General features: G+C 42.3%; 1 protein-coding gene across 4 annotated transcripts in view; it reads left to right on the forward strand.

The window, feature by feature from the left end:
* Positions 1-27,128, forward strand: part of emsy (EMSY transcriptional repressor, BRCA2 interacting) — a 36,389-nt gene that overhangs the window by 719 nt on the left and 8,542 nt on the right. For 3 of the 4 annotated variants that reach the window (XM_041952970.1, XM_041952969.1, XM_041952968.1), the window contains exons 2-13: positions 2,526-2,634; positions 2,984-3,083; positions 3,217-3,291; positions 3,422-3,597; positions 3,679-3,834; positions 20,208-20,467; positions 20,559-20,793; positions 21,759-21,977; positions 22,214-22,363; positions 22,864-23,037; positions 23,127-23,263; positions 24,117-24,308. In XM_041952970.1, the coding sequence (XP_041808904.1) occupies positions 2,526-2,634; positions 2,984-3,083; positions 3,217-3,291; positions 3,422-3,597; positions 3,679-3,834; positions 20,208-20,467; positions 20,559-20,793; positions 21,759-21,977; positions 22,214-22,363; positions 22,864-23,037; positions 23,127-23,263; positions 24,117-24,308 (1,983 nt within the window). The remainder of the gene's footprint in view (positions 1-2,525; positions 2,635-2,983; positions 3,084-3,216; positions 3,292-3,421; positions 3,598-3,678; positions 3,835-20,207; positions 20,468-20,558; positions 20,794-21,758; positions 21,978-22,213; positions 22,364-22,863; positions 23,038-23,126; positions 23,264-24,116; positions 24,309-27,128) is intronic. The other variant, XM_041952971.1, reaches the window with a different exon arrangement.

Genomic DNA, 27,128 nt, shown 5'->3' on the forward strand with positions numbered 1-27,128 from the left:
GACGTCAGTTGAGTCCAAAGAGGAATGTCACGACAGTGGCTCTTTTTTATCCTGGCTAACTACATCTCCATGGTAACTAATGCTGACCTGATCCGGAGGAGGTTCTGTCAGTGTCGGAGTTAAATCCGCTATGAGGGAATACGTTATATGTGTAAACCTGCATATCACCATACACTAAAAGAATGATGAAAGGTCCAGAAACAACAGACCACTGCAGCCAATAGAACAGTGATTAGAAAGTTGATGAGTTATGGTGTTTATCACAATTGATATTCAATCAGTAAAATTAATTTCGGTTTGATTTGGCCAAAAAGAAGTGATCCTTCATCAGGCGACCTGTGAGTAAGTTTAGATATGCTGTATTAAGTTTAATTAAGAGCTCCATCCAGTGTGCATTTGTCACGTTAGAAATAAACAGGAGACATTGAGAGTGCACTGACTGGTAAAATAAACTTATTAGCTTATGTTTTATTACACCATTAGCAGTTTGCTGCCGGCATTCCTCTCTTGCCTTATTTGCAGCAACAGTGTCATTTTTTGCTGTAAAGATTTTTTATATTCTTTAAAGCTCTCCATTAGAATAACCTGTGGAACACATAAAGAGCCTAATGAAGAGAAGAAAGTTGATAACCACCACCATTATCTCTGACTGGGGTTTTAGGTTTTAGCCAGCTCACGCAAACAAAGCCTGGCTATATCAAACCTGCTTTGCTTTGTACCCCCCTGGGGAATTCTGTTCTGTATATGCGGAGCAGACGTTTTGGCTGCTTCACGTGTGCCATTAAACAAGCTAAAATTAAACTGCTGCTTTTCTGAAAAGAGGTAGACATCATCCCTTTAAAGTATAAGTCAAGGAGACATGCTGTATTTATGTTACCATCCAAAACCAACACAGAATCCTACTAACAGCTATTGTCTGTGTAGCTAAGCCTGACGTAGCTTCTTCCTCTGAGCCTTAGTGCTCCCTTGTTGTCCAAAAAATCAGCCACACGGTTGCACTAGGCAGCACCTTCCTTCATTACCTTGAATTTGGCCAGTGTTTTATTTTGAGTTAATTCTACACCCACCATCGTGCTTCCAGAAATACTCACTTTATGTCGTCATCTGCCGTTGAAAATAGTCGCCATTAAATGCAGTATTCATTCCTGTTACTCCTGATAGAGTAATGTAATAGATTGACTAATGTAATATAACATAACATATTTGTGAGTGGTTTCTTTTTAAAGACTTAGGTCTGAAACAGGAATGAACTGGTTTGGACCTGAGTCCTGCAGACATGAGAAGTATTGATAGATGGACTAAAATATTGTTGGTTTTACTCATATTATGGGATTAGTTGATAGTTAATGAAATCTAGAATAACACCAGTCTAATGCTTTAACTATGTCCCAGGTGTTGTGGCCAGTCATTGATTTGTTTACTTTCCCAGGAAGTGACTATTGATTCTTGATGGTATCTTTATGAGCTATTTCCAATTTCTGTCATTCTTTTAAACTTATTTATTTCTGAACCAAAACATAATCTGAAATAAACCTTTATAATGTAGACGAATATGAATATACACTCAATATCCATGATTTCCAGTGTTTCAAGAAATAAGTAGGACTTTTGGTCTAAAGTCTACATCCTGATATCTAGCCATATCCTTTGAATATGGAAACAAAAGGGCAAAGAGAGAATTATAATTTGATGACTGTCATTTAATTTAAAGGCAGTGTAGAGCATAAACGCACATGTTGTAGTTCAATTATTTAGCTGATTTGTTCCTCAGTAACAGTTTACCAAAGTCACCTCAACTCTATTTGACAGTTCAAAGATAAACAGTAATATAATCCTGAAATATTGTGCCATAATAAAAAGAATATAACCTTCGTGCTGCGGAAACATTAATTAACTTTTCACTTCACACACGTAGCGTCTCAATAAGGCACCTTTTGTCCTTTATCAGCGTTTTGCATAAAAGCTGCATAATGACTGCATGAATGAGTCATTAGCAGAGTTAATACTCACAGCAGTTCTTCTGAGAGAAAAGCTCATTTAGAAGGAATATTTCATTCAATTAACCGTGAGTACACTTCATCAAAATACGTCGCCAAACCCACTTTAGAAAACAGAATGAGCTCACACTGGGTTTATTGCTGTCTTCATGCAGTATTTGTATGAAAGTAATGATCTTTCAGTTGTGGCAAAGTCAATAGCTCAGAATTGAAATTTAATTGAGCATTTGTTTACTATATTGATATAATTTTAGTATATCATTACCCCTGTTTTTAGCACACAGTTAACATTTTGCACAAACGAGAAGCAGATTTTTCTTCTCAATAAGTAAACGTCCACTTTTCTAACATCATTCTTCGGATCTTATGTTGCTTCACATGATCAGAATGAGTGACTTTCTGCTGTTTCTCATTCTGGTTGAAGCGTTTTAAAGTAAACACATAGCGCAGCACCTGGTACAGGCATCAGCAGTGTGGTTTATGCAAAAACTTCGCCTTAACTCCCACTATTGTTTGCTCTCCACTTAGCCCATGATTCAGCTGGAGAAACCAGTGCTAACTGGTGCCATGCCTGTGGTATGGCCCACCATCCTCGACCTGGGCAGGGATGAGTGCAAAAGAATTCTCCGGAAACTGGGTAAGGTCATGCAATACACAATAAATATCTGTTGACCATCACTCTAAACAGTATTTTTACACACTTTTATACAACTAAGTTGGGACAAAAAATCTTAATCAGCCCAAGATATTCATATTTGAGTTTATCTGATTGAACTCCCATCTTTCACTCGTCACATTGATCATAAAACGTTGGCTTGGACATGAATGGTTGGATATAGACGCACTGGATGCAGCGCTCTTCATGTGTATCAGCTGTGTAAAAGAAAAAGCCATCATTAGGAAAGGATCAGTGAAGGTTTTGCCTCACTGGATGAACAAGATGCTGCAGTGCTGCCTGGTGTTTGATGTGTGTTTCTGGTTCCCAGAGCTGGAGGCTTATGCCGGGGTAATTAGTGCCCTGCGAGCACAAGGAGACCTGACAAAGGACAAAAAGGATCTGCTGGGAGAACTCACTAAAATCCTTGGGTAATTAATTCCAACATATTCTGAAACTTGAAGAAAAACGTGTGTTTTGCATGTTTGTGTGCACTTTTTGCACACAAACATACCTCAATTTAAAATATGCTTTACCCTTTTTGCCCACCCCCCATCCTCCCAGCATCTCAACAGAGCGCCATCGTGCAGAAGTCCGCAGGGCTGTCAACGATGAACGCCTCACCACCATCGCGTATCAGTAAGTGCATAACTGTCCCGAACATGTAGCAGTGTCATTCGTCATGTGCAGCAGCTTACACTGTCAGGCTGCCGTTAATGTAAGGTTGTGTCTCATATGCTCACCACTGGACTGGGAACTTCTATTTCAGCATGTCAGGGCCTAACAGCTCGTCCGAGTGGTCCATTGAAGGGCGGCGGCTTGTTCCCTTGATGCCAAGGCTGGTCCCTCAGACGGCCTTTACTGTGACTGCTAATGCTGTGGCCAGTGCCACAGCCAATCAGAACGCCTCCCTTCTGTTGCCAGCTGAAACTGGAAACAAAGAAGGTGGGCCAGCATCACTTTGCATTCAACTGTGTTTTGAAACAGATACGGCATTGAATGACGTGTTTAATTTCCTCTCTGCAGTGGTTGTATGTTACTCCTACACAAGCACCACCTGCACATCCACCAGCGCTACGGCGACCAGCGGCACCATAGGAGCAACTGTGAAATCACCACGACCACCGAGTCCTTCATCCAATGTGGTGGTGCTGCCCAGTGGGAGCACTGTCTATGTAAAAAGTGAGTGTCAAAGTCATCAAATCAATCTATCCCTTCATCATTTATCCCTTTGAAAGAGCTGAAAGAGTTACACACTGTAGAGAAATGTAATTAATTAATCAAGATATAAAGTATATTAAAGCTGCAGGTTGTGGTTTAAGACAGTTTCTAAAACATAAATAAAAACAGAATCAAATCATTAGGGACACGGGGCAACGTCCCGAGTCACTGGCTCCTACAGCTATGAAATAGCTGCAGGAGCCAGTGACTCGGGGCGTAGCCCCGAGTCACTTATTACTATCCCGCGCGTTTCTTCTTCTTCTTATTAGGGACACGGGGCAACGTCCCGAGTCACTGGCTCCTACAGCTATTTCATAGCTGCAGGAGCCAGTGACTCGGGGCGTAGCCCCGAGTCACTTATTACTATCCCGCGCGTTTCTTCTTCTTCTTCTTCTTATTATTATTAGGGACACGGGGCACGCTCCGAGGCACTGGCTCCTGCAGCTCTGCTGCAGGAGCCAGTGACTCGGGGCGTAGCCCCGAGTCACTTATTACTATCCCGCGCGTTTCTTCTTATTAGGGACACGGGGCAACGTCCCGAGTCACTGGCTCCTACAGCTATGAAATAGCTGCAGGAGCCAGTGACTCGGGGCGTAGCCCCGAGTCACTTATTACTATCCCGCGCGTTTCTTCTTATTATTATTATTTTTCATCATCCTCCAAATTTTTGTCCCTGAACTCGCCCCGCAGCTTTGAGAAAACCCTTGCAAATTATATATCAAAACGTGCGGTTTGATCAGGATCGGTGTGCTATTACTTTTCTCAAATTTATCGCAGTTTTTCGCGTCGTAAGACGCGAAAAACTGCGATAAATTTCCCATAAGAATGAATGGGACGGGCGAAAAAAAAAAGATGGAAATTGGAGTTTTTCAAACGTCTGTAGCTCAGGCATACATTCACCGAGAGACTTCATTTCAACTTTAAAACGTAGATAATTTTGTCGGCTCCAAATGACCCTCGGCACATTTTGATATCTCTTACGGTTTTCGAACTATGACCATCGAAGGCCGACGTAAGACGCGAACAACTGCGAAGACTTTCCCATAAGAAATGAATGGGGAAATTTCCTCAAATTTCAGCCTTTTTCAATTGTCCGCAGCTCGGCCATACTTTGTCCTAGAGACTTCATTCAAAGTTTAAAACGTAGATAAATTTGTCAGCTCAAAATTAATACCGGCACATTTTTTGATATCTCTTACGGTTTTCGAGCTATGACCATCTGAAGACCATCAAGTTTCTCACAAAAATGCTCAGAATCTCTCCCTCTACAGTGGGTGATGTCATAAGTTAGAGTGAGACAGCCGGTGAAAAATCGCCTGAAATGTGTTTCTAAAATTGCCGTAAAATACAAACGGTGAATAGGAGACACATAATTTTGGGATCTTTTGTAGACAAACTTGTCCTCTTTCATGTGATGTCCTCGAAAAAGCCGAGAGACTTACTGAATTTAAATAGTGAGGCTTTTTGTGTAGCCACCTCCCTCTAGCTCTCCCATTGACTCCAATGTAAAAATTCAGAGCTGTTTTGTGAGAAAAGCATAAATGCCTCCTGTCTTTACATCGCCATAAAACGAAAAGTTGTTGTCTCAGGAATAAAACGAGATGATATTCGGACTCAGGAAGTTCTCGGGAGTCCGATGATCTATAGTACACTCTGATACGAGGTACGGTTCTCTCACCAGAGGATTTAGTTCAGGAGGTTCGCCGAACCCAAATCTCACTGCATACAATACAAACTCCTGTTCTCTGAGTCGCAGAGTCTTTTTAAGTCGACCATTTTGTCATTTTTCTAAAGAATATCTGGACATAAAACACACGTACATCTGGCCCAGACTTGTCCGCATCTCACAATGTAATCGGTTTTTTGATAGCAGCTACGGTTTTGACACAATCGCAAGTTGTTCGGAAGAAACCGACAGCGAAAAAGACGCTTTTCAAGGGAAGAGTTTAACAGTTGCAACTGTCATTTACACACACACCGGTCAAGAACCCACGCACACACATCTGCAGGACAACAAGCCTGAGAGTGATTATCTTAACGAGCTCAGTCAAAACAAGGGCATTGTTTGAAAATAATCTCTGTCCAACAAGCAGTTAAACTCAGCTTCACAAAGCTCTTTGCCAAAGAGGTTGAGACAGTAGTCACACAAATGCAGAAGTTACACAGGCACACACACACACACACACACACACACACACACACATTCAGACACATATATACTATACACATCTCCATGTTGGAGCTGGTTTGGCTGCTTGTGTAGTTCAAGCAGACACACACACACAAACAGACGAAGACACACACATACGCAGTCACACACAACGACAGATACATAAACACACACACACAGACAAATGCATAATGAAAACCCCATCCCCCCGCCCCTTGTTAACGCCGTTAGCTCTGTTAGCACTGTTAGCACAGTTAGCTCTGTTAGCGTTAGCGCCGTTAGCTCTATTCGCGCCGTTAGCTGTTAGCTCCGTTAGTGTTAGCTCCGTTAGTGTTAGCTCCGTTAGTGTTAGCTCTGTTAGCTCTGTTAGCATTAACTCCATTCATGCTTATTGATTCAGTTCATTAATTCATGTTAACAGAGACATGAAGCAGAGGACAGAAGCAGACACAGACAGCTGAGGTGATCAACAGAGACAGACAAGGAGAAAGCCACAGAAACAGACGAAGACACACACATACGCAGTCACACACAACGACAGATACATAAACACACACACACAGACAAATGCATAATGAAAACCCCATCCCCCCGCCCCCTTGTTAACGCCGCTAGCTCTATTAGCTCTGTTAGCACAGTTAGCTCTGGTTGCGTTAGCGCCGATAGCTCTATTCGCACTGTTAGCTGTTCGCTCCATTAGTGTTAGCTCTGTTAGCTCCGTTAGCATTAGCTCCATTCATGTTTATTGATTCAGTTCATTAATTCATGTTAACAGAGACATGAAGCAGAGGAGAGAAGCAGACACAGACAGCTGAGGTGATCAACAGAGACAGACAAGGAGAAAGCCACAGAAACACAGCTGAGAGCAATTCATTAATCAGGGACTGACTACCTCTGATATCTGCCGTTTTCTCACATTGCAGCCTTTTTCAATTGTCCGCTGCTTCGCCATAGTTTCTCCTAGAGACTTCATTCAAACTTTAAAACGTAGATAATTTTGTCGGCTCGAACGCACCCCGTGTCCCTTTCAAAATTTCCCAGGGGGAATTTTCTAGTTATTTTTCATCTTCCTCCAAGTTTTCGTCCTCAAACTCGCCCCGCAGCTTTGAGAAAACCCTCGCAAATTATATATCAAAACGTGCGTATTGTTCGGGATCGGTGTGCTATTACTTTTCTCAAATTTATCGCAGTTTTTCGCGTCGTAAGACGCGAAAAACTGCGATAAATTTCCCATAAGAAATGAATGGGACCGGTGAAAAAAACAAGATTGAAATTGGAGTTTTTCAAACATCTGTAGCTCAGGCATACATTCACCGAGAGACTTCATTTCAACTTTAAAATGTAGACCCAAGTCTGGTCTATTGGTGTGTTCATCCACATTTTGATTGGTCCTATAGTTTTTGATCAGTCACTGTTCAATGACAGTGATCGTTTGGCGGGAAATTTTGAGATTATAATGGGTGTGTATTGCGCGGAATGTTCGTGCTAGAGTGCGTGCTAGAGTGGCACAGAGTCTAAAAACGATCTGAAAATCTTCTCTTTTTCTCGTCGCTACGGCCACAAATTACACTCTACACGCATAATTTTGGGCTCATTTTGTAGACAAACTTGTCCTCTTTCGTGTGATGTCCTCGAAAAAGCCGAGAGACTTACTGAATTTAAATAGTGAGACGTTTTGTGCAGCCAGCGCCCTCCTGTTCTCCCATTAAGTCCCATGTTAAAATTCAGAGCTGTTTTGTGAGCAAAGCAGAAATGCCTCCTGTCTTTAGATCGCCATAAAACGAAAAGTTGTTGTGTCAGGAATAAAACGAGGAGATGGCCGGACTCAGGAAGTTCTCGGGAGTCCGATGATCTATAGTACACTCTGATACGAGGTACGGTTCTCTCACCAGAGGATTTAGTTCAGGAGGTTCGCCGAACCCAAATCTCACTGCATACAATACAAACTCCTGTTCTCTGAGTCGCAGAGTCTTTTTAAGTCGACCATTTTGTCATTTTTCTAAAGAATATCTGGACATAAAACACACGTACATCTGGCCCAGACTTGTCCGCATCTCACAGTGTAATCGTTTTTTTGATAGCAGCTACGGTTTTGACACAATCGCAAGTTGTTCGGAAGAAACCGACAGCGAAAAAGCCGCTTTTCAAGGGAGGAGTTTAACAGGTGCAACTGTCATTTACACACACACCGGTCAATAACCCACGCACACACATCTGCAGGACAACAAGCCTGAGAATGATTATCTTAACGAGCTCAGTCAAAACAAGGGCATTGTTTGAAAACAATCTCCATCCAACAAACAGTTAAACTCAGCTTCACCAAGCGCTTTGCCAAAAAGGTTGAGACAGTAGTCACACAAACACACACACAAGCAGGGCTAACCAACAGCTAAAAAGTGATTAAAAACAAGCACGTCAAAACTGAACAGGAACAGGTAAAAAGTGGGAGAGGTAGAGAGGTAATTATCAGCAGGTGGGGCAGAAGTTACACACGCACACAAACAAACACACACACACACACACACATTCAGACACACATATACCAGACACATCTCCATGTAGGAGCTGGTTGGGCTGCTTGTGTAGTTCAAGCAGACACACACACACAAACAGACGAAGACACACACATACGCAGTCACACACAATGACAGATACATAAACACACACACACAGACAAATGCATAATGAAAACCCCATCCCCCCGCCCCCTTGTTAACGCCGTTAGCTCTATTAGCTCTGTTAGCACAGTTAGCTCTGTTAGCGTTAGAGCTGTTAGCTGTATTCGCGCTGTTAGCTCCGTTAGTGTTAGCTCTGTTAGCTCCGTTAGCATTAGCTCCATTCATGTTTATTGATTCAGTTCATTAATTCATGTTAACAGAGACATGAAGCAGAGGAGAGAAGCAGACACAGACAGCTGAGGTGATCAACAGAGACAGACAAGGAGAAAGCCACAGAAACACAGCTGAGAGCAATTCATTAATCAGGGACTGACTACCTCTGATATCTGCCGTTTTCTCAATTTGCAGCCTTTTTCAATTGTCCGCTGCTTCGCCATAGTTTCTCCTAGAGACTTCATTCAAACTTTAAAACGTAGATAATTTTGTCGGCTCAAAATGACCCTCGGCACATTTTGATATCTCTTACGGTTTTCGAGCTATGACCATCGAAGGCCGACGTAAGACGCAAACAACTGCGATAAATTTCCCATAAGAAATGAATGGGGAAATTTCCTCAAATTTCAGCCTTTTTCAATTGTCCGCTGCTCGGCCATACTTTGTCCTAGAGACTTCATTCAAACTTTAAAACGTAGATAATTTTGTCGGCTCCAACACACCCCGTGTCCCTTTCAAAATTTCCCAGAGGGAATTTTCTAGTTATTATTTTTCATCATCCTCCAAATTTTTGTCCCTGAACTCGCCCCGCAGCTTTGAGAAAACCCTTGCAAATTATATATCAAAACGTGCGGTTTGATCAGGATCGGTGTGCTATTACTTTTCTCAAATTTATCGCAGTTTTTCGCGTCGTAAGACGCGAAAAACTGCGATAAATTTCCCATAAGAATGAATGGGACGGGCGAAAAAAAAAAGATGGAAATTGGAGTTTTTCAAACGTCTGTAGCTCAGGCATACATTCACTGAGAGACTTCATTTGAACTTTAAAACGTAGATAATTTTGTCGGCTCCAAATGACCCTCGGCACATTTTGATATCTCTTACGGTTTTCGAACTATGACCATCGAAGGCCGACGTAAGACGCGAACAACTGCGAAGACTTTCCCATAAGAAATGAATGGGGAAATTTCCTCAAATTTCAGCCTTTTTCAATTGTCCGCAGCTCGGCCATACTTTGTCCTAGAGACTTCATTCAAAGTTTAAAACGTAGATAAATTTGTCAGCTCAAAATTAATACCGGCACATTTTTTGATATCTCTTACGGTTTTCGAGCTATGACCATCTGAAGACCATCAAGTTTCTCACAAAAATGCTCAGAATCTCTCCCTCTACAGTGGGTGATGTCATAAGTTAGAGTGAGACAGCCGGTGAAACATCGCCTGAAATGTGTTTCTAAAATTGCCGTAAAATACAAACGGTGAATAGGAGACACATAATTTTGGGATCTTTTGTAGACAAACCTGTCCTCTTTCATGTGATTCCCTCGAAAAAGCCGAGAGACTTACTGAATTTAAATAGTGAGGCTTTTTGTGCAGCCACCTCCCTCCAGCTCTCCCATTGACTCCAATGTAAAAATTCAGAGCTGTTTTGTGAGAAAAGCAGAAATGCCTCCTGTCTTTACATCGCCATAAAACGAAAAGTTGTTGTCTCAGGAATAAAACGAGATGATTTTCGGACTCAGGAAGGTCTCGGGAGTCCGGTGATCTATAGAACACTCTGATAGGAGGTACGGTTCTCTCCCGAGGGGGGGTTGTTTAGGAGGTTCGCCGAACCCAAATCTCACTGCATACAATACAAACTCCTGTTCTCTGAGTCGCAGAGTCTTTTTAAGTCGACCATTTTGTCATTTTTCTAATGAATATCTGGACACAAAACACACGTACATCTGGCCCAGACTTGTCCGCATCTCACAGTGTAATCGTTTTTTTGATAGCAGCTACGGTTTTGACACAATCGCAAGTTGTTCGGAAGAAACCGACAGCGAAAAAGCCGCTTTTCAAGGGAAGAGTTTAACAGGTGCAACTGTCATTTACACACACACCGGTCAATAACCCACGCACACACATCTGCAGGACAACCAGCCTGAGAATGATTATCTTAACGAGCTCAGTCAAAACAAGGGCATTGTTTGAAAACAATCTCTGTCCAACAAGCAGTTAAACTCAGCTTCAGAAAGCACTTTGCCAAAGAGGTTCAGACAGTAGTCACACAAATGCACACACAAAAAGGGCTAACCAACAGCTAAAAAGTGATTAAAAACAGCACGTCAAAACTGAACAGGAACAGGTAAACAGTGGGAGAGGTGCAGAGGTAATTATCAGCAGGTGGGGCAGAAGCTACACACGCACACACACACACACACACACACACACACACATTCAGACACACATATACCAGACACATCTCCATGTAGGAGCTGGTTGGGCTGCTTGTGTAGTTCAAGCAGACACACACACACAACCAGACGAAGACACACACATACGCAGTCACACACAATGACAGATACATAAACACACACACACAGACAAATGCATAATGAAAACCCCATCCCCCCGCCCCCTTGTTAACGCCGTTAGCTCTGTTAGCTCTGTTAGCACCGCTAGCTCTGTTAGCACAGTTAGCTCTGTTAGCGTTAGCGCTGTTAGCTCTATTAGCGCAGCTAGCTGTTAGCTCCGTTAGTGTTAGCTCTGTTAGCTCCGTTAGCATTAGCTCCATTCATGTTTATTGATTCAGTTCATTAATTCATGTTAACAGAGACATGAAGCAGAGGAGAGAAGCAGACACAGACAGCTGAGGTGATCAACAGAGACAGACAAGGAGAAAGCCACAGAAACACAGCTGAGAGCAATTCATTAATCAGGGACTGACTACCTCTGATATCTGCAGTTTTCTCACATTGCAGCCTTTTTCAATTGTCCGCTGCTTCGCCATAGTTTCTCCTAGAGACTTCATTCAAACTTTAAAACGTAGATAATTTTGTCGGCTCGAACGCACCCCGTGTCCCTTTCAAAATTTCCCAGGGGGAATTTTCTAGTTATTATTATTATTTTTCATCATCCTCCAAATTTTTGTCCCTAAACTCGCCCCGCAGCTTTGAGAAAACCCTTGCAAATTATATATCAAAACGTGCGGTTTGTTCGGGATCGGTGTGCTATTACTTTTCTCAAATTTATCGCAGTTTTTCGCGTCGTAAGACGCGAAAAACTGCGATAAATTTCCCATAAGAAATGAATGGGGACGTCCTCAAATTTCAGCCTTTTTCAATTGTCCGCTGCTCTGCCATACTTTCTCCTAGAGACGTCATTCAAACTTTAAAACGTAGATAATTTTGTCGGCTCCAAATGACCCTTGGCACATTTTGATAAATCTTACGGTTTTCGAGCTATGACCATCGAAGGCCGACGTAAGACGCGAACAACTGCGATAAATTTCCCATAAGAAATGAATGGGGAAATTTCCTCAAATTTCAGCCTTTTTCAATTGTCCGCAGCTCGGCCATACTTTGTCCTAGAGACTTCATTCAAAGTTTAAAACGTAGATAAATTTGTCAGCTCAAAATTAATACCGGCACATTTTTTGATATCTCTTACGGTTTTCGAGCTACGACCATCTGAAGACCATCAAGTTTCTCACAAAAATGCTCAGAATTTCTCCCCCTAGAGTGGATAAATTCAAAAGTTAGAGTGAGACAGCCGGTGAGAAATCGCCTGAAATGTGTTTCTAAAATTGCCGTAAAATCCAAACGGTGAATAGGAGACACATAATTTTGGGATCTTTTGTAGACAAACTTGTCCTCTTTCGTGTGATGTCCTCGAAAAAGCCGAGAGACTTACTGAATTTAAATAGTGAGACGTTTTGTGCAGCCAGCGCCCTCCTGTTCTCCCATTAAGTCCCATGTTAAAATTCAGAGCTGTTTTGTGAGCAAAGCAGAAATGCCTCCTGTCTTTAGATCGCCATAAAACGAAAAGTTGTTGTGTCAGGAATAAAACGAGATGATGGTCGGACTCAGGAAGTTCTCGGGAGTCCGATGATCTATAGTACACTCTGATACGAGGTACGGTTCTCTCACCAGAGGATTTAGTTCAGGAGGTTCGCCGAACCCAAATCTCACTGCATACAATACAAACTCCTGTTCTCTGAGTCGCAGAGTCTTTTTAAGTCGACCATTTTGTCATTTTTCTAAAGAATATCTGGACATAAAACACACGTACATCTGGCCCAGACTTGTCCGCATCTCACAGTGTAATCGGTTTTTTGATAGCAGCTACGGTTTTGACACAATCGCAAGTTGTTCGGAAGAAACCGACAGCGAAAAAGCCGCTTTTCAGTTAACAGGTGTAACTGTCATTTACACACACACCGGTCAATAACCCACGCACACACATCTGCAGGACAACAAGCCTGAGAATGATTATCTTAACGAGCTCAGTCAAAACAAGGGCATTGTTTGAAAACAATCTCCGTCCAACAAACAGTTAAACTCAGCTTCACCAAGCGCTTTGCCAAAAAGGTTGAGACAGTAGTCACACAAACGCACACACAAGCAGGGCTAACCAACAGCTAAAAAGTGATTAAAAACAAGCACGTCAAAACTGAACAGGAACAGGTAAAAAGTGGGAGAGGTAGAGAGGTAATTATCAGCAGGTGGGGCAGAAGTTACACACGCACACAAACAAACACACACACACACACACATTCAGACACACATATACCAGACACATCTCCATGTAGGAGCTGGTTGGGCTGCTTGTGTAGTTCAAGCAGACACACACACACAAACAGACGAAGACACACACATACGCAGTCACACACAATGACAGATACATAAACACACACACACAGACAAATGCATAATGAAAACCCCATCCCCCCGCCCCCTTGTTAACGCCGTTAGCTCTATTAGCTCTGTTAGCACAGTTAGCTCTGTTAGCGTTAGAGCTGTTAGCTGTATTCGTGCTGTTAGCTCCGTTAGTGTTAGCTCTGTTAGCTCCGTTAGCATTAGCTCCATTCATGTTTATTGATTCAGTTCATTAATTCATGTTAACAGAGACATGAAGCAGAGGAGAGAAGCAGACACAGACAGCTGAGGTGATCAACAGAGACAGACAAGGAGAAAGCCACAGAAACACAGCTGGGACCAGTTCATTAATCAGGGACTGACTACCTCTGATATCTGCTGTTTTCTCAAATTGCAGCCTTTTTCAATTGTCCGCTGCTTCGCCATAGTTTCTCCTAGAGACTTCATTCAAACTTTAAAACGTAGATAATTTTGTCGGCTCAAAATGACCCTCGGCACATTTTGATATCTCTTACGGTTTTCGAGCTATGACCATCGAAGGCCGACGTAAGACGCAAACAACTGCGATAAATTTTCCATAAGAAATGAATGGGGAAATTTCCTCAAATTTCAGCCTTTTTCAATTGTCCGCTGCTCGGCCATACTTTGTCCTAGAGACTTCATTCAAACTTTAAAACGTAGATAATTTTGTCGGCTCAAACACACCCCGTGTCCCTTTCAAAATTTCCCAGGGGGAATTTTCTAGTTATTATTTTTCATCTTCCTCCAAGTTTTCGTCCTCAAACTCGCCCCGCAGCTTTGAGAAAACCCTCGCAAATTATATATCAAAACGTGCGTATTGTTCGGGATCGGTGTGCTATTACTTTTCTCAAATTTATCGCAGTTTTTCCGCGTCGTAAGACGCGAAAAACTGCGATAAATTTCCCATAAGAAATGAATGGGACGGGCGAAAAAAACAAGATTGAAATTGGAGTTTTTCAAACATCTGTAGCTCAGGCATACATTCACCGAGAGACTTCATTTCAACTTTAAAATGTAGACCCAAGTCTGGTCTATTGGTGTGTTCATCCACATTTTGATTGGTCCTATAGTTTTTGATCAGTCACTGTTCAATGACAGTGATCGTTTGGCGGGAAATTTTGAGATTATAATGGGTGTGTATTGCGCGGAATGTTCGTGCTAGAGTGCGTGCTAGAGTGGCACAGAGTCTAAAAACGATCTGAAAATCTTCTCTTTTTCTCGTCGCTACGGCCACAAATTACACTCTACACGCATAATTTTGGGATCAGTTTGTAGACAAACTTGTCCTCTTTCGTGTGATGTCCTCGAAAAAGCCGAGAGACTTACTGAATTTAAATAGTGAGACGTTTTGTGCAGCCAGCGCCCTCCTGTTCTCCCATTAAGTCCCATGTTAAAATTCAGAGCTGTTTTGTGAGCAAAGCAGAAATGCCTCCTGTCTTTAGATCGCCATAAAACGAAAAGTTGTTGTGTCAGGAATAAAACGAGATGATGGTCGGACTCAGGAAGTTCTCGGGAGTCCGATGATCTATAGTACACTCTGATACGAGGTACGGTTCTCTCATCAGAGGATTTAGTTCAGGAGGTTCGCCGAACCCAAATCTCACTGCATACAATACAAACTCCTGTTCTCTGAGTGGCAGAGTCTTTTTAAGTCGACCATTTTGTCATTTTTCTAAAGAATATCTGGACATAAAACACACGTACATCTGGCCCAGACTTGTCCGCATCTCACAGTGTAATCGGTTTTTTGATAGCAGCTACGGTTTTGACACAATCGCAAGTTGTTCGGAAGAAACCGACAGCGAAAAAGCCGCTTTTCAAGGGAAGAGTTTAACAGGTGCAACTGTCATTTACACACACACCGGTCAATAACCCACGCACACACATCTGCAGGACAACCAGCCTGAGAGTGATTATCTTAACGAGCTCAGTCAAAACAAGGGCATTGTTTGAAAACAATCTCCGTCCAACAAACAGTTAAACTCAGCTTCAGAAAGCAGTTTCGCAAAAAGGTTGAGACAGTAGTCACACAAACACACACACAAAAAGGGCTAACCAACAGCTAAAAAGTGATTAAAAACAGCACGTCAAAACTGAACAGGAACAGGTAAACAGTGGGAGAGGTGCAGAGGTAATTATCAGCAGGTGGGGCAGAAGTTACACAGGCACACACGCACGCACACACACACACACACACACACATTCAGACACACATATACCATACACATCTCCATGTAGGAGCAGATTGGGCTGCTTGTGTAGTTCAAGCAGACACACACACACAAACAGACGAAGACACACACATACGCAGTCACACACAATGACAGATACATAAACACACACATAATGAATAAACACACACATAATGAATAATGAAAACCCCATCCCCCCGCCCCCTTGTTAACGCCGTTAGCTCTATTAGCTCTGTTAGCACAGTTAGCTCTGTTAGCGTTAGCGCCGTTAGCTCTATTCGCACCGTTAGCTGTTAGCTCCGTTAGTGTTAGCTCTGTTAGCTCCGTTAGCATTAGCTCCATTCATGTTTATTGATTCAGTTCATTAATTCATGTTAACAGAGACATGAAGCAGAGGAGAGAAGCAGACACAGACAGCTGAGGTGATCAACAGAGACAGACAAGGAGAAAGCCACAGAAACACAGCTGAGAGCAATTCATTAATCAGGGACTGACTACCTCTGATATCTGCCGTTTTCTCACATTGCAGCCTTTTTCAATTGTCCGCTGCTTCGCCATAGTTTCTCCTAGAGACTTCATTCAAACTTTAAAACGTAGATAATTTTGTCGGCTCAAAATGACCCTCGGCACATTTTGATATCTCTTACGGTTTTCGAGCTATGACCATCGAAGGCCGACGTAAGACGCAAACAACTGCGATAAATTTCCCATAAGAAATGAATGGGGAAATTTCCTCAAATTTCAGCCTTTTTCAATTGTCCGCTGCTCGGCCATACTTTGTCCTAGAGACTTCATTCAAACTTTAAAACGTAGATAATTTTGTCGGCTCCAACGCACCCCGTGTCCCTTTCAAAATTTCCCAGGGGGAATTTTCTAGTTATTAGGGACACGGGGCAACGTCCCGAGTCACTGGCTCCTACAGCTATGAAATAGCTGCAGGAGCCAGTGACTCGGGGCGTAGCCCCGAGTCACTTATTACTATCCCGCGCGTTTCTTCTTCTTCTTATTATTATTATTTTTCATCTTCCTCCAAGTTTTCGTCCCTTAACTCGCCCCGCAGCTTTGAGAAAACCCTCGCAAATTATATATCAAAACGTGCGTATTGTTCGGGATCGGTGTGCTATTACTTTTCTCAAATTTATCGCAGTTTTTCGCGTCGTAAGACGCGAAAAACTGCGATAAATTTCCCATAAGAAATGAATGGGACGGGCGAAAAAAACAAGATTGAAATTGGAGTTTTTCAAACATCTGTAGCTCAGGCATACATTCACCGAGAGACTTCATTTCAACTTTAAAATGTAGACCCAAGTCTGGTCTATTGGTGTGTTCATCCACATTTTGATTGGTCCTATAGTTTTTGATCAGTCACTGTTCAATGACAGTGATCGTTTGGCGGGAAATTTTGAGATTATAATGGGTGTGTATTGCGCGGAATGTTCGTGCTAGAGTGCGTGCTAGAGTGGCACAGAGTCTAAAAACGATCTGAAAATCTTCTCCTTTTCTCGTCGCTACGGCCACAAATTACACTCTACACGCATAATTTTGGGCTCATTTTGTAGACAAACTTGTCCTCTTTCGTGTGATGTCCTCGAAAAAGCCGAGAGACTTACTGAATTTAAATAGTGAGACGTTTTGTGCAGCCAGCGCCCTCCTGTTCTCCCATTAAGTCCCATGTTAAAATTCAGAGCTGTTTTGTGAGCAAAGCAGAAATGCCTCCTGTCTTTAGATCGCCATAAAACGAAAAGTTGTTGTGTCAGGAATAAAACGAGGAGATGGCCGGACTCAGGAAGTTCTCGGGAGTCCGATGATCTATAGTACACTCTGATACGAGGTACGGTTCTCTCACCAGAGGATTTAGTTCAGGAGGTTCGCCGAACCCAAATCTCACTGCATACAATACAAACTCCTGTTCTCTGAGTCGCAGAGTCTTTTTAAGTCGACCATTTTGTCATTTTTCTAAAGAATATCTGGACATAAAACACACGTACATCTGGCCCAGACTTGTCCGCATCTCACAGTGTAATCGGTTTTTTGATAGCAGCTACGGTTTTGACACAATCGCAAGTTGTTCGGAAGAAACCGACAGCGAAAAAGCCGCTTTTCAAGGGAGGAGTTTAACAGGTGCAACTGTCATTTACACACACACCGGTCAATAACCCACGCACACACATCTGCAGGACAACAAGCCTGAGAATGATTATCTTAACGAGCTCAGTCAAAACAAGGGCATTGTTTGAAAACAATCTCCATCCAACAAACAGTTAAACTCAGCTTCACCAAGCGCTTTGCCAAAAAGGTTGAGAAAGTAGTCACACAAACACACACACAAGCAGGGCTAACCAACAGCTAAAAAGTGATTAAAAACAAGCACGTCAAAACTGAACAGGAACAGGTAAAAAGTGGGAGAGGTAGAGAGGTAATTATCAGCAGGTGGGGCAGAAGTTACACACGCACACAAACAAACACACACACACACACACATTCAGACACACATATACCAGACACATCTCCATGTAGGAGCAGGTTGGGCTGCTTGTGTAGTTCAAGCAGACACACACACACAAACAGACGAAGACACACACATACGCAGTCACACACAATGACAGATACATAAACACACACACACAGACAAATGCATAATGAAAACCCCATCCCCCCGCCCCCTTGTTAACGCCGTTATTCGCTCTGTTAGCACAGTTAGCTCTGTTAGCGTTAGCGCCGTTAGCTCTATTCGCACCGCTAGCTGTTAGCTCCGTTAGTGTTAGCTCTGTTAGCTCCGTCAGCATTAGCTCCATTCATGTTTATTGATTCAGTTCATTAATTCATGTTAACAGAGACATGAAGCAGAGGAGAGAAGCAGACACAGACAGCTGAGGTGATCAACAGAGACAGACAAGTAGAAAGCCACAGAAACAGACGAAGACACACACATACGCAGTCACACACAACGACAGATACATAAACACACACACACAGACAAATGCATAATGAAAACCCCATCCCCCCGCCCCCTTGTTAACGCTGTTAGCTCTATTAGCTCTGCTAGCACAGTTAGCTCTGTTAGCGCTACCGCCGTTAGCGATATTTGCACCGTTAGCTGTTAGCTCAGTTAGTGTTAGCTCTGTTAGCATTAGCTCCATTCATGTTTATTGATTCAGTTCATTAATTCATGTTAACAGAGACATGAAGCAGAGGAGAGAAGCAGACACAGACAGCTGAGGTGATCAACAGAGACAGACAAGGAGAAAGCCACAGAAACACAGCTGGGAGCAATTCATTAATCAGGGACTGACTGCCTCTGATATCTGCAGTTTTCTCAAATTGCAGCCTTTTTCAATTGTCCGCTGCTTCGCCATAGTTTCTCCTAGAGACTTCATTCAAACTTTAAAACGTAGATAATTTTGTCGGCTCGAACGCACCCCGTGTCCCTTTCAAAATTTCCCAGGGGGAATTTTCTAGTTTGAATTATCGCGTTCTCTTTCATTTATTTTTGAAATCAGGGTTATTTAGAAGTTTGGAGATGCATTGCTTTTGCCTTAAGGTAAAGTGAAGCTCAGAGGTCATTGCTTGGCTCAAGCATGTGTGAAATGCGCTGATCAGCCTCTAGGGGGCACTACAAGGCTTGCTTACTTATCACAAAGTGATTTAATCAGGAGCGAACAGCAAAACTAATGCCCTGATGGAAGCTCATCTTTTTTACAGTGTATGATGGCTCAGGCTTTCCGCAGGACGAATGATTCAGAAATTCTCCCCCCAATGCAAACTTTCTACTGGCCGGGATTTAAATTTCCCAAACACAGCATCTCTTAAAATCTCCTGGATTATATTTGAAAATTCCACGAGCATCAGCTGCCGACGTGTCCCAATGTGTGTGTGCACATTAAATAGCTGTTGTGAGCAGATCCCGACAGGGAATGAGAAACAGAAAGATAGAATGTGTCTCCACATTATAAACGTGGAAGCTATTATTAGTTATAGGACTATAGTTGGAAAACAGTCTTATTTATTTATATTTAGCATTTATGAGAATTCATTGAGCTGAGAAAGAACTTGCAAATTTTTGCAAACCTCACACAAGATTTAAAAAAATATTCTGTGTATGCCACTGATTTTACTCTTTTCTTCGTTGAAATTTCACATGTAGGTGATGAATAAATAACAAATTGACAGAATTAGAGCTGCAACAATTAACTGATTAGTTGATTGCCTATTGCATACTTATTTTGGTAATTGATTAATAATTTAAGCCAATTTTTAAAGATTTAATGCTTCTGTCTTTTCAAATGAGAGCTGTTGCTGCTCTATCTGTAGTTTAGTGCATCAAAACAAGACATTTAATGACATTTCTCACTATTTTCTGATAATCCAGATAATTATTGGCTGATTGATCGATGATGAAAATAACTGTTAGTTGCAGCCCAAGACAGAACTACTGTCGTCCCTGCAATGTCCTGAATTTCCGTCCTTCGTTTCCCTCGCAGGTGTGAGCTGTTCGGATGAGGACGAGAAGCCTCGTAAGCGAAGGCGGACCAACTCGTCCAGCTCGTCTCCGGTGATGCTGAAGGAGGTCACCAAGGTGTCCCCACAGGTGTCCAAGAACATCACGGTCCCAGTGAGCGGCAGCCCCAAGATGAGCAACATCATGCAGAGCATCGCCAACTCGCTGCCGCCCCACCTGTCCCCTGTCAAGATCACCTTCACCAAGCCCACCATCCAGACCACCAACACCACCACACAGAAGGTGAGTGGTGCTCGCTCACCTGCTCTCATGCGCCATTAACACGTCTCTCTACACAGTGACCACGAGTTTTAAATGTCTCGTCTTCATTCAGGTGATCATCGTGACAACTTCTCCCAGCTCCAATTTTGTACCAAACATCTTGTCCAAGTCTCACAACAACGCCGCTATGTCCAAGCTGGGCTCCACCTCCATGCTGACCACGCCCACCCAGAAACAGACGGTGGTCTTCCCGGCCAGTTCCAGCCCCTCCTCCAACGCCAACACCGTCGCCGTGACCACAGTGGTCTCTTCTACTCCTTCAGTGGTCATGTCAACTGTCGCAACATGTAGGTCCTCCTTCTGCACCAGCACAAGCGACTGAATACCAGGTTCCCGGGAAGATCGTACTTGAGCTTTTAAACAAATGAGTAGATTACAGGAATAGCCTCAAATGCTCATCGGCATGTTGCTGCTTCTCAACATTAAGGCTGTTTTGATTAATGTTTTAAGAAACAGCCAATTCATATATCCAGCAATAGTCAGACTTCTTTATGCTTTGTTTTTGATCTCAACCAATCCTCATCTTTAGCTGTTGCTGCTAACTGCTCCTCCACAACCACTAACAAACTGCTAACTTTGTCTTTTAGTTGTTTGGTGCTTGGCAGGTAGTGTGCAGTGAGTTTACCAGAGCTTTTTTTTCCCAGAAAAAGTACTGGCTGCTGCTGGTGATGAGTTTATGAACTGTACAACAAAACAATACGCTGAGCTGAAAGGGGCTAAAAAGCTTGATAGAGCTGAAGGGAGCTAGCTGCTAGGTGGTAATTTTATGTGGCTTTATCACAACAAGCCACCATCACATTACACACAGTCAGTTGTTCCATTCTTAAAATAAGATATTAATCACGTGGTCTAGTCTAGTTGGTCTAGAAAAGGTAAAAAAAAGAGCCAAAAGTGTTGTATTTCATAGCTTTTTTTAGTCTGACCAACATGTCAAAGATAAAGATGTCCTGTTGACAATAATGAAGAGGCAATGAAAGGCAGCAAATTCACATTTGGGAGGCTGAAACTATCACAGTTCTTTCTTTTTGTGACATTTTAGTCACCTTATCAACAAGTAAAAATAATCTTAATGATACAGTTTGGAATAACTTTACAGCCCATTACTATAAACAGACGTTAAGTCTCACTTTGAACTCTGACCTTCAGTTGCAGTTAGCTGTGTTAGCATGGCAGCAGACAGAGAGCTGTTTGGACTGTTAGCAGCTGCTCCTACAGTCACATTTTGAAGTCTCACCCTCCATGTTCACTGTAGGTGCTGCTTCAGCCGGAGTGAAGGTGGCTTCAGCCAGACTTCCCTCACCGAAGACCCTGGTGGGGTCACCTGCTCAGATCCTGGCCCAGTTCCCCAAACAGCAGTCACCCAAACAGCTGCAGCAGAGCTCACCTTTAGGAGCTTCTAGCGTCAGCCAGACCCAGACCACCAGCAGCTCACCCGGATCAAAGCCCACCATCCAGATCAAACAAGAGTCCGGTAAGCCGACCTAACATGATCTTTCTTTCTTTAGAAAAAGTTTATTGGTATTATTTAAACAAAAATACAGAAATATAATGAAATATAAACCATTTTCTTGAGGGACCCTTAATGCAGCAGTCCTTAAGACACAAACAATATGACCCGTTATTTTTCTGAATGTTCTTGCAGAAGAAAAACTTATTATCACTTATTTAATTGTGTTGCATCATATAAGAGTGTTTTTTCTTCCACAGGGGTCAAGATCATCACTCAGCAGGTTCAGCCCAGTAAAATCCTGCCCAAGCCTTCATCAGTGGCTTTGTCCAGCAGCAGCTCATCCCCCATCATGGTCGTCAGTAGCAACGGAGCCATCATGACCACCAAACTGGTCACTCAGCCCACAGGTGAGTGATCCAAAACCCCTAGCAGCGTAGACCCTGTAAACCCAAATCTAATCGAATCCAGTAGATAAAAAAATAAAATGGAAATTTTATTTCTACACTCTTTTTGCACACAATGCAGATATAAATGTATATAGTTTATTTTATTTTGTATTTCTTTTTATTGTCTATTTGTTCTTTTTCTACGTCTCCTTTTTATTCTTACTGTTATTGCTGTCTGTAAACAACTTAATTTCCCTGATGAGGGAAGTTTTTTCTTAAAATGTCATATCACTGAATGTGATTGTGATCCTTTAATTCTTAATTGTTTTCTTCGTACTGTTCATGATTGAAATCTAATCAGAGAATGGTTAAACAAAAAAAGTAAAAAAAAATGTCAATCCCAACTTTTTATACTTGATTCAATCTTTGATGCTACAGGAAACATTTCAGTGAGCTCTCAAGCTTCGCGTACCAGGCCTTTTTATTTTATAATAATAATAATAATCTGTTTTTGTATGCAGCTACCCAGGCCACCTATACGAGACCCACTGTTAGCCCCAGCATCGGCGCCAGAATATCAGCCTCCAGTGGTGGGACCACCTACGTCAAGACCACCAGCGGCAGCATCATCACAGTGGTGCCCAAGTCTCTGGCCACTCTGGGCGGGAAGATCATCAGCAGCAACATCGTCTCTGGTGCGTCGCTGACTCGCCCAGACTACATCTATTACTGCTGCTATTTTACATCATCTGGGCAGTTTTTTAAGGTCTTCTCTCTGCTGCAGGCACGACGACTAAGATCACGACCATCCCCATGACTTCCAAGCCGAATGTCATCGTGGTTCAGAAAACCACAGGAAAAGGAGCGACCATCCAAGGACTGCCTGGCAAGAATGTGGTCACCACGCTTTTAAACGCCGGGGTCAGTCAAACAGCACTCTGATGTTTAAGCACTGTGGTCGAGATGATTCATTGATCATCAGTAATCAAAGACAGCCACGACTTTAGACTCCAGGGTTTTGGTCTGCGACAAAGTGACAAAGGTTTTGACATATGACAGTTATTGTTTTGAGAGAAAATTAATTTGCAACATTCTTGATAATCAATTAACTATTTCAGGAATTTTTCAAGCAGAATCGTTGATTATTCACTTGTTCCATCTCTGAATGGGTTTTGGACTGTTGGTCAGACAAAACAAGACCACACCACCATGGACTCAGAGAACACTACAGACCAAATGATTAATCAATGAATCAATAAAATAAACAGCAGATTAATGATGAAAATAGCCATAAATAAATTGCATGTTGTGATTGTTTGTGGAAAAATTAGACGTTTATTGTGAAAATTGGTTTATTTTGTGTGTTTTCAACCCATTTATGTGATTTTATATCTGTTGAATTTGAAGCTACAGCCAGCAGCTGGGCTAGCTTAGCCTAGTACAGCATCATACCTTTGTTGGAGAGACATACGCTCCATTGCAGTACCTCTACTACCACATTATATGATGTGCCAGAAGAAGATTTAGAATAATCCAACAAATATTGATGTTGGAATTGGAATATTCCAATTTCAACAAATGCAGAATGCCAAAAACACCAGGATGTCCTACTACATCTGGTCGTAGTTTGCAACCCAGCATGCTTTTCTGGCACAGACCTCTGCAGACACGTCACATAGGCTGACTGAGGGTTCATTCTGTTTTGTTATGCTTTCAGTGTGGCCTTGCAATGACACAGAGTTTAAAATTAATATGAACTGTGATGGTCATACAGACTCTGTGTGTACCTCAGGGTGAGAAGGGCCTGCAGGCTGTTCAGGGGACCAAACCAGCAATCATCACGGCCTCCAGACCCATCACCAAGATGATCGTCACCCAGCCCAAAGGCATGAGCTCTGGATCCCAGTCCACCGCCACCAAGATCATCCCGACCAAGATCGTCTACGGCCAGCAGGGCAAGACACAGGTGAGACCCTCTGCACCAGCTAATCAAAGGTTTCTCATTGTGTTATCAGGTTTCTTCTTTCTTTTGTTCTCTTTATTTATAATGACAGTCCCAGCTAACCTTTATAAGATAAGATAGAACTTAATTTATCCCCAGCTGGGGAAATTTGGGCATTACAGCAGCACGTGTAGCAGCGGGAAGAAATTATCACACCGTTATTCCAACAGACTTGAATTTCCCATTTCCCACTGAGGAAAACCGTCAAACTCCGACATTTTCCCCTCAAACAGGCTTTAAGGCATGACATTAGAATGTTGTCGACATGAGATCCTGGTTAACCACAGGCTAATGAGGTTATCATGTGACTACTCACAAACATCCAGTGGATCTTCATATGACTTACTGACCGACATCAAGTAGCCACAGACATGTGGGAGTCGTTACAGAAGGGCACTTCTTATTGTAGAAAAACATCAAACCAGACAGAAGTTTCTTTCTCCGAAAAGGAGAACAAAATGGCTAATTTACGTCTTCTGAAGAAGGAGGCTTGTTCTCCTCTCTGAGTTCTGCATTCAGTCACTAATCTGATGACACCTGCAGTGGATACTTTCTGGACAAACGTATGACTAGTAATCAAAACAAACGTGACATCAATTCAAACGGAAGAGAAAAATTCCCAATTCTCTCAGCTGACAAATGTATAGCGGGGCTTTAACACTGACCTTTCCTCTTCCTCCATTTACTTCCCCCATTCAGGGAGAGAAATGAGTCCTCAGCTGAATGTTGTCAGTGAGCCAATCCGGTCTGCTGCTCTTTCAGGTCAGACAGCTGCAGGCTGCAGTGTTTGTCTCCTGCAACAGGATCATGTTTCTGACCCATGATGTTAAACCTGCATTGATTGTTTTTTTTTTTGGACCACTTGGGAGCAGTGAAACAAACTGGAAATACTTCGTTAACATATTACCACCTTATACAGGAGCATTAGAAAGAAATATCAGCCACCTGAGCTGCTTAATGCTCTCATAAGGAAGTCTGTCTTCTTAACACAGTGTCAATCTTGAAGACACAATGCTTCAAATAACATTATTTGCAAGCATGAAATCAGCGTAGGAAGAACTAGACAATTCCGGCGCTGCCGAAATTTTGACAGTGGCACGAGGGGGCTGCTGGTCTTATTAACTGAATCAATAAACATGAATGAATTTAATGGAAATGAACCATCTCTATTATCATCCAAAGTTTCCTTTTACTAACAGAGCTAATGGCACTAACGCTAACGGCGCTAACAGAGCTAACGGAGCTAATGCTAACGGACCTAACACTAACGGAGCTAACACTAACGGAGTTAACAGCTAACAGCGCTAATAGAGCTAACGGCGCTAACAGAGCTAACAGTGCTAACAGAGCTAACTCTTTGAGCTATAGAGGCAAGTGGCTCTTGCGTTGCCTCGTGCCACTAATAACTGTGGTCAAGTGAGCTGTCATTTATGAAAACCCAGCCAAGCCAGCCACTGCTTGTATTTTGATGCACGTCTATTCAGGAGCGTTCTGGCATCCAAAACGGATAAAAGACTCACAGTTATTGGACGCAAATCGAACCAGTGGCTCATTTATTTATCTGTCACAAAGTACTTGGAAATTAAAATATTTGTGCTGGAGCATTTTGCAGTATTATTAAGTAGTTAATTTAAGAAAGGGTGGGTGTGCCTCCTCCTTCCACTGAGAGCAAACCCAAACCAATGAAAGAGGCTGAAAATCTCTGTAGAGTTGAGGGAAACGGCAGAGTCAGGTGATAATACGCTGTGTTCATCAGTAACCACTCTGTCTGGTTAAGTGGGAAGAGATGTTTGGGCAGAATACTTGGATGTGGTCACAGTGAGAAAGATACATAAACGATCAAATCTGCTCTTTGGTTTCGTGTTTTCATATTTCATTTATGTTCTGTAATCTGTAGTCAGTGCTCAGTGCTGCCCCCTGTCAGAATCTACTGTAAAAGGAGTCTGTTCAGTGAAACCAGCACAACACTGTGGTTGATTTTCAGTTCCTGGGGATTTTTTTAGTGTAAAACTTAACGAGACAGGGTTGGTTCTGTAGAAATTCATATATTTCTGACAAATACCAAGAAGGTCAAATGTGGGTTTTGAAAGTATGTCTACTGATTTTAAACAAACGCCCACTGAAATCTAAAGTGATATTTGAGTACCCGAATCTTCCCCAATATTTTTTTAAAATCTTTTTGGGGAATTTAAATTTAACGCACAGGTGTCAGAGTATATTCAGAGAGTGTTATTTCCATCCTGCTATTTTCCAGGTGTTTTTTGCTGTTACAGCAGTTTACACAGTGAGACGGTTGAAGGGAAACATCTATAAAAATGTTTGTTCGCTTTGTGTCAGAAAGAACGACTTGTCATGAGAAATATTTAATTACTGCAACAAGATAGTGCTGACTTCTTCAAGTCCATTCACAAACAGCATGTCATAGTTTCAATATCGAACTCATCACTCCAGGCTAAAAATAGCATGAATTCAGTTTCTGTTTTCAGTTATTAAAAGGAAATTGAGGTCGGTGAGTCAGGTCTAATGTACATATACAGTGCTTTATGAACGCCCACAGTGATGAGCCGCTGTGCAGGAAACCACCAGCTAGATCTGCTAAAACAGCAACAGCAGTCTGAAAGCATGTTTTCAGTCAATTTATTGAACGCTTTCCAGTGACAAAAATAGCACCTGTTTATAAAATGTTTTTCCAGCAGCTGAAGTATTAAAAAAATGTATAACCTGCTTACTGAACACACAGCAAGGCTGACAGAAATGTCACCTAGTCATAGAAAGTCATGAGTA

Source organism: Chelmon rostratus, chromosome 14 (assembly GCF_017976325.1).
Source record: "Chelmon rostratus isolate fCheRos1 chromosome 14, fCheRos1.pri, whole genome shotgun sequence".
Taxonomy (NCBI): Eukaryota; Metazoa; Chordata; class Actinopteri; order Chaetodontiformes; family Chaetodontidae; genus Chelmon; species Chelmon rostratus.